The sequence below is a fragment of the Rousettus aegyptiacus genome, unplaced genomic scaffold, assembly GCF_014176215.1.
Source record: "Rousettus aegyptiacus isolate mRouAeg1 unplaced genomic scaffold, mRouAeg1.p scaffold_m13_p_1, whole genome shotgun sequence".
NCBI lineage: Eukaryota > Metazoa > Chordata > Mammalia > Chiroptera > Pteropodidae > Rousettus > Rousettus aegyptiacus.
In genome coordinates this window covers 163,463,364-163,478,080 of record NW_023416284.1, presented here as the reverse complement: position 1 = coordinate 163,478,080, position 14,717 = coordinate 163,463,364, and the positions used below count along the sequence as shown (strand labels likewise).

Sequence of the window (14,717 nt, the reverse complement as noted above, 5' to 3'; positions counted from 1 at the left end):
AGGGGAGCATACTTTGAGACCATGTTAATGTCCTGTTCTCCATCAACTTCACCGAATGGTTTCAATATCCACTGATGATCTTTGTGCTTGAATTAACTATTTCACTGGTTAGAGATGCAAATTGGTGGGTTTCTAATGTTATTGCTTCTACATTTATTGGCTGGTAGTCAAGAAGAGCGTTTTGTTTTTTTTTTTCTTGCCTATCTCTTTGAGGATTATCGATTTTTTTCATTTAATTTGTTATACTACTTTACTGTAATTTTCTTTATATTACTCAAGTCATCCCCTAATTGGGTGAAGAAGAGCCCCTTAGTATTCTCCTTTTTTCCTACTCTGTTACTAACACTGTATGTGATCCTTTTATCTTTACTTATTTGCTAGTCAAAAATATAGTCTATTTAGGATGCATTTTCTTAATTACTAAGGAGATTAGGAGATAGTTTCATTTTCTTCAGTTTAATTAAGATATATCTAGGTGTGGTTTCATTTAAATCTATTCTCCTTGGGGTTTGCTAAGCTTTTTGTATCTATTAGGTTAATGCTTTTCATTACAATTTAGAAAACTCCTAGCCCATTATTTCTTCACTCCTTTTATTCCATTTTCCTTCTGGAATTCCTGTTTAGTCCTTTTAATGTAGTCGTACAGATTTGATGTTCTGCTACTTCCTTCTCTGACCCCATGCTTCAATTTAGATAATATTTTTGCTCTGTCCTCGAGTTCACAGATCCTTTCTTGAAATGTATACCTGCCGATATTAGGCCCATTTAATTACCTTTTCATTTCATCTATTACACTCTTCAGATATAGAATTGCCATTATTTCTTCTTCAGAGTTTCCATTTCTCTGCCAGAATTCTCTGTCTTCTCACTCATTTTGCCCATGTTTCCTCGAAAATTATTTAATATATATATAAAAGTGAAAGTTCATGTCTGGTAATTCCAACATTTTGATCATCTGTGGTTTTCTTCACAGTTCTTTTTTTTATGGGTCACCTATTCCTGGTTATTTACAAGCTTCATAATTTCTGATTGTAGGTTAGACTTCCTAGATATTTAGTAGAGAATGAATTTTTAAAAAGTCTTCTTCCAGGAAGGGTTCACACTTTCCTCTTTTAGAAAGCTATGATGAAGGGTGAATCTCAGATGTTGGCCTGGTTTGGAGGCTAGGCTGTTGCTGTGGTTAATTTCAGAATACTTATTAAATATACAAAAAATAAGATCAGTTCCTCTCTCTAGGAGGACTTTGGGACTTAAACATCTAGAGATTGAGGGAACTCTCTCTCTGCCTCTTCCCCAGTTTCCTATATCACCGCCACAAAAGTCCTGTTGGAGAGAATTGATGGACGAAGAGGAATGAGTCACATTTGGGGTCTTTCAGATTCCAATCTATGATGTCAGCCCGCATGATCCTTAGAAATTTAGCTGATTTGTCTCAGCAAAATTGCTTTGCCTGTAAAAGTCTTGCTTCTCTGCTCCCCTGGGTCTCTATCTATATGCTCCCAGATATTAAAGTGACTGCTGGTCTACACTACCTTGTAGAGTAGGCTCATTCCTCTATGGAATTTATTTCATTTGGATTTCTTTATTTCCACATCCCTCTGATGACTTTGTAGTTTATGTGAGGTCTTCTCAATATTGCAGTAGGAGTAATGATAATTACCAATCTCTACTTCCATTTAGTTATATTGTTGCTTTTTACTTTTTCCCTTTTCTTGTTTTTGGTCAGTTTTAGTACATACCCCCTTTTTTCCTGAATTTGTTTCTAATTTCTACCAGTGTTTCAATTCTATTTGTTATTTTCCCAATTCTAATAGTAATAAATACATTATTAATTATTTATCCAAATGAATATATGAATCTCCAACCAAATACTATACTTACCAATACCTTTTTGCTCTATACCAAATTAAACTTTTAGAAGACTTTTACTTCTCTGTTCTTTTATATAAATTTATATAGTTAATTTTAATGGATGAAAATGCATAGGAATTTGTAGAACTGCTTAAGTATACGTTTATAAAACATAAAGAAATACTACAAGAAAAATGTTTAATGTTTCCTGTATAGCTAGTGAAAAAAATCTAATGTTGAGATTTCTGTTCTCGTTCAGTTGTCATTTGGTTAGAGTACTCTAGATTCTTATATATCCAAATATGCCTTCTTTTGTTGACATATATAATACTTTGTCTGAATAATAAATTTTTGGATACAAAATTCTTTGTCTTGGTTGTGTGGATATGTTATTCTACTACCAGCCCGCTTCTAGAATTTTAGATGAGAAGTCCAATGCTCACTCATCTCTCTTTCCAATGTAAAGAATCTGTTGCTCTTAGAAGCTTATGAGATTTTCTCTTTATCGAGGAAGTCAGGAATTTCACCAGGGTATGTCTAAGACTGTCTTTGTTGTAATTAATCTTTTCTGGTGCTTGATAAGCTCTTTTATCTGCGATCTTATCATTCTTCTGCTCAGGGAAATTTTATTTTATTATTTGTTTAATATTGGAACTTATCTTATTTTTACCTTCATAATTTTTATCTTTGTAATAATAATTCCACTTAATCTTCTAAGTGAGCACCTTCTTTTTTGCTAATGATTTTAAAAATTAAGTAGTTATTTTTTTTCTAGTGGCCTACAAAGACTCAGCATGAGGTATGGAAGACCCTAGAGAGTCTGTCAAAAGGTAAAGTTTTTTTCTGGAATCTTAGTGCCACTGTGTTTGGGCACAGTGATGGGTGCAAGAGGTATTCGTTCTTCTTGTTTCTGAGCAAGGACTTGTGCAAAAAAACGTGGGATTTTTGTAAAGGAGCAGAAAACAGGTTTTGCAGAGTTAATTGAGGGTTCTCTGCTAGCAGAAGAAGCTGTAACTCCTCTGGGGAACTGGCTATACCTGTCATTTTAATGCCTGTAGTACATCAAGGGCCTAGCAGAGCCTGTGGCCCACAGCGGACCTAAAAGGAGCTTGTATGCCTAAAGAAAGGTGCATCCAGATCCAGCTATTGGGAGATGACTGGGATGTGCAGCTGATTAACTTGAGAGAAGATGTTCACTCCTGTACTTCACAGAGGGATAACAATTGGACAGGGTTTTGTTTTTGTTTTGTTTTGTTTTGTTTTTGCTACAGCTCTGTCCTCTTAGTCTGGTTGGGACCACAAACCATAAGCATGCAAAAAAAAAAAAAAAAAAAACAAGTTTCAGTAACCTGGAGAAGACCAAATCACCTTCTAGAATTGGTAGTGCCATTAATGACAACAGAAAAATTAGAGGATCTCTTAAATTAAATAAAACTTAACAACAATTACGAATTTTAAGATAAGTAAACAACAAAAACAACTCCATTTTAAACATGACTTTTAGAATGTCAATCAGAAGTTAGGTAACATTCCTAAGGTCACACAACCAATGAGCAGCAGTACTATGACTGAAATCCAGCATCTAAGACACAAACCCTCCAGACCCATTTGTGTTTGTTTAGCCCCTGTGGTGAGGATCTGCTTTTTATTCATCTTTATATCTGTAGGACTTAGTCCAAGTGCTTGAAACACTGAAGGTCCCCAAGAGTTGACTCAAATAATGACCGACTGAATGCAATCTATACGGTACCCTCTGGGTTAATACGTTATAATGCAGTGTTAACTGTGTACATTAATCATTAGAAGATTTGAGTTAAATGTTGTGGGACTGGTTTCACAATGTCAATTTACTACTTCCTCTAGTAGTGTTTTAAAATTTACTGTAAAACTGAAATGCATTACTTAAAAATTTTCCTAATAGTCTTGTTATTAACATACCCTAGAGAGCACAGTGGAAGAAATTTTGTTTCTTGGGAAATCCTTTAGGCATTTTATTTTGTAGAAAATCAGAACTTAACATTTTACCCCATTTGTAGCAGACTGATTTAAACAGCAGAATTATGTATTTTTTAGTTTCTCTAAACTACCAACGTTCAGCTTAGGACAATGATCAAAGGAAAGCGAGAACAAAGATGATCAGATTTATTGCAAAAGCAAAGACAGGCAGGAATATGTGCCAGATTCTAAAGACAAAACATATATCCAGCTGTCTTATGTATCATCACCAAGTGCTTATGAGCTACTGACTAAGCAGAAGGAGAACCTCTTCTTTCTCTTTTAGGATACCTTTTTGAGAGTTATTTGCTTCAGGCAACACTGTAACTGTGCGTACTTCTTTGAATTTTAGAAATTGCCATGAATCAGAGATAGAATTATACTTTGATTATCTATGACTAGGAAAAAAAGTGAAGTAATTTTTATTATATTTCAGTAGAATGTAGAGTTTTAGAAGGCAGAGATCTTTCCTGCTATGTTTAGTATAAAGTTGTGTGTACTGAGATTGCAAGTTTTTTTAAGAATTGGAAAAGAAATAAAATTGCTTTTCAGATCATTACTTTTATACCTAGAAAGTCCAAAAGAGTCAATGCTAAAATTAATAAAACCAACAACAAAACTAATAAAATAAATGAGAAAGTTATTTTATTATACTTTATTATGCTTGTGAAAGACATAAAAATAATCTTGGAACAAATGGAAAGACATCCCTTATTATGAGACAAGACAGTGTGACATCATATAAATGTCAATTCTCTCTAAGAAAATATGGGAATTTAATGTAAAAAGAAAATTGTAAAAACCAAAGGAAAAAAGCAAATTTTATTCAGGGGAATAACAGTAAGAATGATGACTATCTTCTCATAAGAAACAGTGGAATAAAATGCTAAAAGAAAATGGCTATCAACCTAGGTTTCAATACCCATCAAACATATCCCTTCATAGATGATGCCTTTCAGGAAAAAAATATCCAGCCACAGCATAATCAGTCATCAGGAGATTTACACTATAAGAGATTCTGTCGGGGGTTCATCAGTCTGAAGGGACATGATCTCAGATGAAAGTCTGGATGTGTGGGGAGAAATGAATCCACTGGAAAGGATAAATATATAAATATAAAAGATGAATTATTTTTTTAATTCTCAAAGATTACTGACTCTTTAAAACAATTATACTGGCTATATATTATGGGATTTACAACATGTAAAAGTAAAATGTAATAGTAGCATAAAGGATGGTAGGATAAATGGAATACTGTTTTAGGATCCTTATATTGTTTGTGAAATGGAAAATCCTAATTCAGGGTATACTGTAACAAAGATGTCAATTGTGATCTGTAGATTAACCATTAAAAATATAAAAATGTATATATGAACCATAATTTCTTTATAGTCTATTGATGGGCATTTAGGTTGTTTCTTTATCTTGGCTACTGTAAATTGTGCTGCCATGAATATTGGAGTGCATAGATCTTTACGAATTATTGTTTTGGTTTTCTTTGGATGAATACCCAGAAGTGCAATTGCTGGATCAAAAGGTATATCCATTTTTAATTTTTTGAGAAACCTCCATACTGTTTTCCATGGTGGCTGTACCAATTTGCAATCTCACCAACAATGTAGGAGGATTCCCTTGTCTCCATATCCTCACCAACACTTGCCGTTTTTTGATTTATTGATGATAGCCATTCTGACAGGTGTGAGGTGATATCTCACTGTTTTTAATTTGCATTTCGCTGATGATTAGCAACCTTGAGCATCTTTTCATATGTCTGTTAGCCATCTGTATTTCCTCTTTGGAGAAGTAAGTATCTGTTCAGGTCTTTTGCCCATTTTTTAATTGGATTGTATTTTTGTTGTTGAGATGTATGGAATATTACTCAGCCATTAAAAATGAAATCCTATCATTTGCAATGACATGGATGGATCTAGAGGTTATTACGCTGAGTGAAATAAGTCAGACAGAGAAAGATAAATACCATATGATTTCACTTACATGTGGAAGATAAGTAACAGAAAGAACAAACTAATCAAAAACAGACTCACAAATATAGTGGATGATTTGGTGACAGACAGAGGGGTGGGGGGTCGGGGGGCTGGGTGAATGGGGTGAAAGATTAAAGAAGTACAAATTAGTACTTGCTAGTTGGACATGAGGATGGGGAGCATGGCATAGGGAATACAGTTAGCATTAATATGACGGCTGAGTGGAGGGCCAGGGGAGGGAGGGAGCGATTGGAGGAATCGTTTTATGAACAACATAGATGTCTAACCAATGTACTGTATACTTGAAACTAATTTAAATAAATACATTTATTTATTTAAAAAAATAAATAAAAATTTAGCCACCAGGTGACATAAAATAAAGATATTTTATTATGCCAAAGGAGTATAGAAAAGGAGGAAGAAAGGAACAAGAGTAGATGCAATAAAATAACAAGATGGGAGACTTAAACACAGCCATATCAGTAACTGCATTAAATGTAAATAAATAGTCCAAGCATTAAAGGGCAGAGATTGTCAGAATGGACAATCTACCAGTAAATATTTGACACATTGGTTTAAAAAAATTTTTATTTATTGATAAATTGATTTACTCTACAGATATTGTATATTCTTAAATTCATTTGAAGTATTCTAGTTTTAAAATATTCCATGGTAAATTGTACTTTTAAACTATATTTCTGCCTACGGCTGTGCTACCCTGAACAAGCCCAATTCTGTCGAATCTCAGAAGCTAAACAGGGTTGGTCCTGGTGAGTACTTAAATGGGAGACTACCTAGGAAGACCAGATGCTATAGGCGTAAAAATAAATAAATAAATATGTAAATAAATAAGAGATTGTAAGCTGACAAGGTCCTTGCAGTCTGTGAGATCAACCAAGGGTTGCCTTGCCTAAAAAATAAAAATAAAAAATAGAAAATAAACTTTTTCTGCATAATTAATATATTTATTGAACAAAATTTCAATATAGATACAAATAATTATATTTTTATTTTATTTAATGTTTCCCAAAAAGTAAGTACATTAGTCAGTGTACTCCAGAGAAAGAGAACCAATAGAATGTGAATATCGATAGATTTATTTTAAAGAATTGTTTCACATGTTTGTGGAGACTGTTAAGTCCAAATTGTGCAAGGTAGTCTGGCAGGCTGGAAACCTAGGGAAGAGTCTCAGAAAAGTTCAGAAGCAGTCTAATGGCGAAATTCCCTCTGAAAGGAGTTCAGTCTTTCTTAAAGCCTTCAGCTGATTGGATGAGACTCGCCAGCATTATGGAGAGTAACCTGCTTAGCTCAGAGTCTACTGATTTAAATGTTAATACCAAAAAATACTTTCACAGGGACTTCTGAGATGTTTGACCAGATATCTGAGTACTGTGGCCTAACCAAGCTGACACACAGAAATAGCCACCATAGTAAGCTACTTATTATGAACTTTCACTTTAATAAAAGTGAAATAAGATACAAATATGGATTTTTAGGTAAAATTTACATAAAATAGGAAGCTTTTTCAGGATATTTTGTCTTAAACTTAACACTTTTCTATATATCCTTTACTGAAAGTTTGAACAAACACTTGTGATTCTATTTCCAAATATTTCAATACGCTATCTAAATTTAAAACTAAGATTATACCTTTGGGTAATCCACTTTTAAAAAAATTATATTTTTAACACTTTTTTAATCCTGTAATTTAAACTGTAAAATATGTATTTTTTTCTTTGTAATTTTATAAGCTGAAAGTACAGATTTGGGTTTTTTGTTCGTTTCTATCATTTTGAAGTTATTGTCTAATTGGACAAGAATTTAAAAATCTTTAATTAGCCTGAGTCAGTTGTGTAGCAGTCGGATTACAATACTAAGAACACATGTGCAAAATGTTGCTAATTCCCGAACACCATAGTATGACCACTTCCGTTTAAATCCGGTATGTCATGCCAGACTGTTCTTAGTGGTTGCAGCTAGAGAGAGTTGTGGGAATGTGAGAACTGGGGAAATAGGGGCTTCACCATTTGTCCTATATGGTTCAGTATTACTAAAATCTTGCCATAAAAATTGGCATTATTTGAATATTTTATGTTTTACTTGGATTTTTTAGTTTTTTTAAATTTAAGGCCAGTGTTACTGTGTGAATAAAAACATGTCTTTTTATTTAAATTACCTTAAAGACTTTATTACACTTAAGACAAAACTGTTAATTTGCTCTGTAGTGTTTCTTCAAAAAAGGATCTCTCTGTTTTTCTAGACTGTTGAGGTCAGGAATCATAATTTTTCCTTTATAATTTATCTTTTTTCACTGAGCATCCAGTAGCCATTCAGTAAATAGTTGATTGAATAAAGAAAGTATAGTCCTTTACACTTCTGGCTAACAGATGTTGAGAGAATTTTTTAAATGAAGCAAAAATTATGGGATTTTTTAAAATCACGTTTTATGGTATTCTGTTCATTTTGAATATACTCTTGCAGAATGATAAAAAATGATTATTTTGTTCCAGTCTCACTCAATGCCTTATTATGCGTTAAGAAAAATACGTTATATGACTTTAAAGAGAGAAACTAATGTTTTGTCTTAAGTTGGGATTTTGTTAATTGCTAGTAATAGCCAATTGCAGTTCTCACTTCTAATCAAACCTTTAGTATTATTTCAACAGACACTCTAATATCCTAACTCACATGTTGGTTTGCTGATGGAGGAAGATTGCAAAGTAAATAAGACCCACACCTGTGTTCATTTTTAACTTGAGCTTGACTTTGAACCTGTATCTTTACAGATGAGATGCAATGTGCTATATATCTATATATATCCTTAAAAGCTGTTTATTACAAAGAAATGCAATAGAAGACATTGGGAACAAAAGGATAAATCCACACATGATAAAAGGGTTTTTCTCAAGTTTAACAGTTGATGTTATCTTGTCATTTTAAAGGAGAAGATTGGGGAACTTTTTCTTTTAAGACACTCCATGGTGACTGAATAAATAGCACAATATGTCATAGTAGGAAATTAGATCAAAGAAATTAAAATACATTTATTTGTTCTTTTTAGAGAATAAGGAAGAGATTTATTTCATAGCCTTTGTGATATTTATGAAAACTTGATGACCTCAAGTCAGAAATAAAACTTTCAAGGAAGAAATACAGAAGAGCAGAGATAATGGTATAATTTTTGAGCTAAGAACAGGATACGAACACTTGTATTATTGCTAAAGGCCACTGGAATGGGAAAATTGGCTTAGCTTACCTTGACTGAAGTCTCTTAGCTATACTCTCCCAACTGTTTCTGACCATAGAACTCACTATAAAACTTTAAAGGATTCTGCCATCTTAGTGAGGCTTTTTTCTTTTGAGCTGTACAAGTTGTGTCTTACTGACATAAATGTTTTCAAAATAAAATGGATAGGTATAATCAAATATTCACAATCTTTTCTTTTAACAGGAATTTTCAACATAGGAACTATGCCTTATAACCATCATGTAGATGGATCACCAAAGGTAAGGTAGTCTATTTTCTGCATTGTTAAAACTGATAAGAAGCTACAAAATGATACTGGTTAGAGTGACTCAAAATGCCACTGTAGAAAGCTCTTATAACCTCTCTATTGTTGGAAGTTATATCTCTTCAAGAAAGTTAACCTCACATTTTCTAATTAAGAAAACTTACTCATTTTTGCCAAGATATAGGAAAATTAGATACTGTATCATAATTTTTGTAGGTACTTGTTTATAGTAGTGTTATAAATAGAATTTTTTTTATTTTAAAAATGCTTTATACTTTTGATAAAGTCTGTAAATCTATATATAAATTTATTTAAACCCTTTTTAAAATGAGTGTTATTTTGTACACTAGCATCATTTAGAGTAAATGTTTTGTAATAGTGAAAGGACATTATGCTTCATTTTTCTTATGGAATACTATGCTTTATTATTATAGAAGTGAAACCTTTACTTTTATCTCTTTTATATTACTACCAGGTAACAAAAGGGATTTAACAGTTATAGTATCTATTTACTACATTAAAAATAACTATAGAAGATGATATAGAAGGAAGATGATAAAATTTCCCTTTTAGTTTCTGACCAAAATATTTGTATGAAATATACATCAGTTGCTAGTTCCCACTTAAAAGATTCATAAAAAGATAATAGACTAGAGTATATCTTAGTCTTCACTAAGCATAATCTTGTTTCTTGTCCTTGCTATACAATAAGTCTTTCAAGTGCTCTATACAACTCATCATTTCCTGTTGTGTGAGAGATTTGAGAAAGATTTGGTAATATCTTTTTAAAGAAAATATTCAACTGTATTTGAATTTTATTGATAATTTATATTTTCCTCAAGGGCAAATTGACTCCATTTTCTATTTGTAATAAATCCATATGATTAACTCAATATGTTTGATGACTTAATATGTGGGGCTCCAGAAAAGACTAGTGTTAGAGGAATTAATTATTAGAGTAATCATAAAAATACTTGACTATAGTTTGTGTTTCAGTTATGCTTTAGCAGCCATAACATTGTACACATTTCACTCTTTAATATTTAAAAATTGAAGATTAGCAATTATGGAAAATGAATGTATTCGAATATTATACTCATTGGATTATTTTGCATACTTTTGAAATCTGTTATGCCTGTAGGTATTTCTGTGATACTAATGTTTACGTTGTGTGTGTGTGTGTGTGTGTGCATTCTAGATCTCAGAAAAGTACAGTCTGGCAGAGTTTTTTGTCTTACCCTATAGACAGATTCTAGATCCCCATGTGAAATAATAGAACCAAAGCTTCATGAAACCATGAGGAGTAATGCTATAAATGTTATAGTGATGCCCTAATGATCTCATAATAATTCCAGTGAATTAGGACCAATATCTAATAATAATAGTTTAGGTCCTGTTGGTCTTTTGATTATGTTTTTCCACTTGGGTTATTAAATGGTAGTTCTTAATATATTAATAACATTCTACTCCATGCAATCAATAGGTTTTAATATGCTTGGTTTATACAGGCCCTCCCCATTCATTTGTTCTCCAGGTTTTGACTTGAGCCAAGCTTTCTTTTTGATGTGTTTTTTAAGCTCGTCTTCTCTGTCTCTTTACTACAAACTGGCCATATTCTACTACCCTCCTCCATAGCCCCCCTGCATACTGTCAGTTCACGTTAACCCTTTCTCCATAACCTCTACATAGAATCACAAGTGTGTTCATTACCCATATCCTCTGGTCCTAGGAAGGTAAAGTCTGATTTTCACAGAAAATATAATTATACTTAATTTCCATTCTTTGCACCTGTATGCACTTATTTTCATTAAAGAGATTAAGAGCAGTAAATATTTAAAGATAAAAGGAATAGGAAAATAGCCAAAAGTTTAACAAGGTAGGATATTTGTAAGGTCAAACTTTGTACTATCTTGGTCCAAAAGGACCTAGGTTTCTGGAGTCTGAGAAGAAAAGAAAAAAAAAATAGGGACTGGGCTAGGATTTCAGAATGGCTGAGCCTAGGGACCTGAATGACTTCTTTACCTCGGACCTAACCACCAATTTCCAGCTTCGCTGTACATTATCATTCCCACTTCCCTCTTGCTCTGAGTACCACCGTGAATGACTTGGGTCCAGGAAATGCTAGCTACAACTATTCATCAGGTGAGGGAAATGAGACTTTCTCAAGTCTCTAAATTAGGGAAAGATGTGCACCTTGATATTCCAAGTTGGAATGAACTTTTAAGTAAATACATAATTACAGAGCATAGCTTTATCCTATAACACTATAATGTGATATAGTGAGTATTCATTAAGTAAATATAAGTTAGCCTGAGAACAAAACCACCTCTGTACCTTTGTTCTCTGTGTATTCTCACTCTTTTTAATTTACTATTTCCCTTTTTTTCATTTATTAAATGAACTTCATTTTGTTGTTGTTTGGAATTTTTTTTTCTGATATAAACAATACCATATCTTTTTTTTTTTTTTTGAGATTTTTTTCATAGAAAGTAAAACAAACATCCCCACATGGCATTAACCATTTAATCAAAAAAGGATCAAACCTTCCTATCTGGATGTAGTCACTACTTCTTTTTGTTTTTTACATTCTGTGCTCTTAATGCAGTTTATATCTAAGAGTACATTTTCAAGTTATTTTTTTCAAGAACTATAAATTGAGAGATTTATTATTTGATCCTACCTATTTTAAAATATCTCTCTGTTATCTTTGCATAAGACAACTGGCCAGGGTTTTTATTATTTGATCATAACTTTCTCCCTCAAAGCATTGTGGAAATTGATCATCTTTTTGACTTCTGGCATTTAGTATTTCAGGAGACACACTGGGCATTAGCCTAATAGTTTGTTTGTTTGTTTGTTTCCGTATAGGTAGCCTGTTTTGCCTACTCGTGTATTATAAATTTTCTTTTATTTTTTTTAAACCTAATATCCTAGTTCAGATTTGATGGTTAAATGTGTGGCTTTTCACTGATTTTTGTCCTGAGTGCTATTCACTCAGACATTTTAGCATTATAGGAAAAGTAAATAAGACATTAGACAATCATAATACTAGATTATATGAAAATAATTAGATCATGCCACCTTAAGACTTAGTTGCTGCACCTGCTTATAGCCTATAGCAAGTTAAGGATAATATCAGACTCAGATTAATCAGAGGTCATTGTCTGAACCCTGAAAGGCAGGTGTAAAAGTTAGTTAATAGTTAAATCAGCACAGGCTTGAGTCCCATATTTCCTTTAAATGAAGGGCTTATTTGCAAATCAAAGAGAAAAAGCAACTAGCATAAGGAAGTCTTCCCCCTACAAGTTTGGTTTTTTCTTATTTGAGGTTGTTACATAGGGAATATAGTTAAAACATATCTGCCTTTTAATGTACAACTATATGGACAGCAGTTCCCATAGCTTTCATATTGTGTGGTGGAATTAAAACATAGTAACCCATGTTGAATACACATAAAGAACTTTCTGTGATTTGAGGAGAATTGTTCTTGAATCTCTTCTAGTGAAAACTAATACAATAAAATTCAAGTAGAATTAATATGTTCTATTGTAATCAATTACTGATTTTTGTAAAGCTTCTTTATTCCAAAAGACTACACACCTGCCACAACAGGTTGAAACACAAACCAGGCGGTCTCATCAGGGTTATACTAGTTATGGAACCCTTTTGCCATTCTTCTAAGTATTGCATGAATTATTAAGAATTAAATATTCTAGCTGGGTTAGAAATTTAAATGTTGATTCGTTATTCTTATTATAAGACCAAGCTATTTATTTATTCTGCAGCTAAACTTCTAGGTTCTCTAAAGATTTGATTGATAAGTTTTTGTCATATAATTTTTCATCAGTACTAAACTTAAATATGTTTTAGAGTATGTTATTATTCTGAAAATGTATCTGAGTTGTTTATGATGTTACTTGCCCTCAACACTAAATTTATTCACAAATATACTAATCTGAACCATACAAATTTAATTTTATTCTGAGGCTTTGGTATTTTATGATATCTGTACTTATTCTACGTTTTGAGTTGTTTTTGTTGTTAGATTGTCATCATTGTTTATCCCACTCTGTAGGTTCACAAGATTGCTACATATTGCATTATTACACATTAGTATAATATGCTTCATGCATATATTTAAGTAAAATGTGTTTTTCACATTTTTACAAAATATTGGGGGCAACTCATTTATGGATAAATGCATGAGTTCAAATGAAATGTCTTTGATCCAAAGGAAGCACTTCATTTTCTCCAATCTGTAGAATTTTCCAGGAATTTATAGTATGTAGATTGGGGTGAATATATTCCTATAAAACTCATAAAATTGAACCTATGGCCAATCTCCACCTGTAGGTAATTGCAGGGTGGAGAAGGAACTGATAAACTATAAGTTTTTATAACTTAAGTCATAAAAGAATCTGTTTTCACTTATCAATAAAATAGCAATTCAAAGCAATTCTATTGAAATTCAAAAATAAATGTAAAATACGTTGTCCTTTAAAATGACTTTGGAGTTGTCCATAATGTAACATTTTTCTTAAGTATCTGCACATTACTTTTTTACCCAGACATTGTAAATTATGAAGCTTATGTCGATTTTTCCCATCAGCATACTACGCTGTTTGTTTTTCTTCGACGTTTTTCTCCTAATTCTTTTTTTAATTTTGCTAAATTTTTCTACCTGAGAAACTTTTAGAACTCTGAAAATTTTATTTTACTGGAGGACTATAACATAACAGTGGCATAATCTGAATTTATTTTCTAAATAATCAGTAAACACCGATTAGTTAAAATGTGCATAGGATGGTACAATACCAAGAACTAGGTAAGTATGGAAAAAGTAGAAATACAAAAAATAGAAAACATGCTTTGTGTCTTGGTGAGCTGTAAATAGTTAAATCCCAATATATGAAATGGTTAAAAGTTCAGAGCTATGTATAACAGATGTTATGTCGCTAAGGCAAGCTTGTGCTGAAGTATAGGAAAATGCTTTAGACCTTGAGTGCTGTAGGAGTTCCCAGGACTGCAGTGGTTTGGGAGGCTGTTTGGAGTAGGAAGGTGCTACTGGATCATAAAGGAAGGACGGGAAAGATCCGCAAGAGAAAGAAAATACACACAGTTGACAGATGAATAGCCAGTTTGAAGCAGAGTATTTGACATGAGATAGAAGATTAGAAAAGTTGATTTGGACATGACTTATGAGATCACTGGGTGTTACGAAAAGCATTAAGACTTTCTCAATATAAGCAATAATAAGACATTTGAGCATAAGAATATGACCAAAGGGAAAATGTTTTTAAAAAGTTAAAATAAAAACAGCTCATGAAATTATAGTTGATTGCCAAGAGGAAGAAGGTGAGTGAGTTGTGGAGCT

General features: G+C 32.4%; 1 protein-coding gene across 10 annotated transcripts in view; it reads left to right on the top strand.

The window, feature by feature from the left end:
* The window catches only part of AHI1 (Abelson helper integration site 1), a 163,614-nt gene that overhangs the window by 90,909 nt on the left and 57,988 nt on the right, over nucleotides 1-14,717 (top strand). For all 10 annotated transcript variants that reach the window (XM_036221956.1, XM_036221955.1, XM_036221952.1 and 7 more), the window contains one exon: nucleotides 9,283-9,338. In XM_036221956.1, the coding sequence (XP_036077849.1) occupies nucleotides 9,283-9,338 (56 nt within the window). The remainder of the gene's footprint in view (nucleotides 1-9,282; nucleotides 9,339-14,717) is intronic.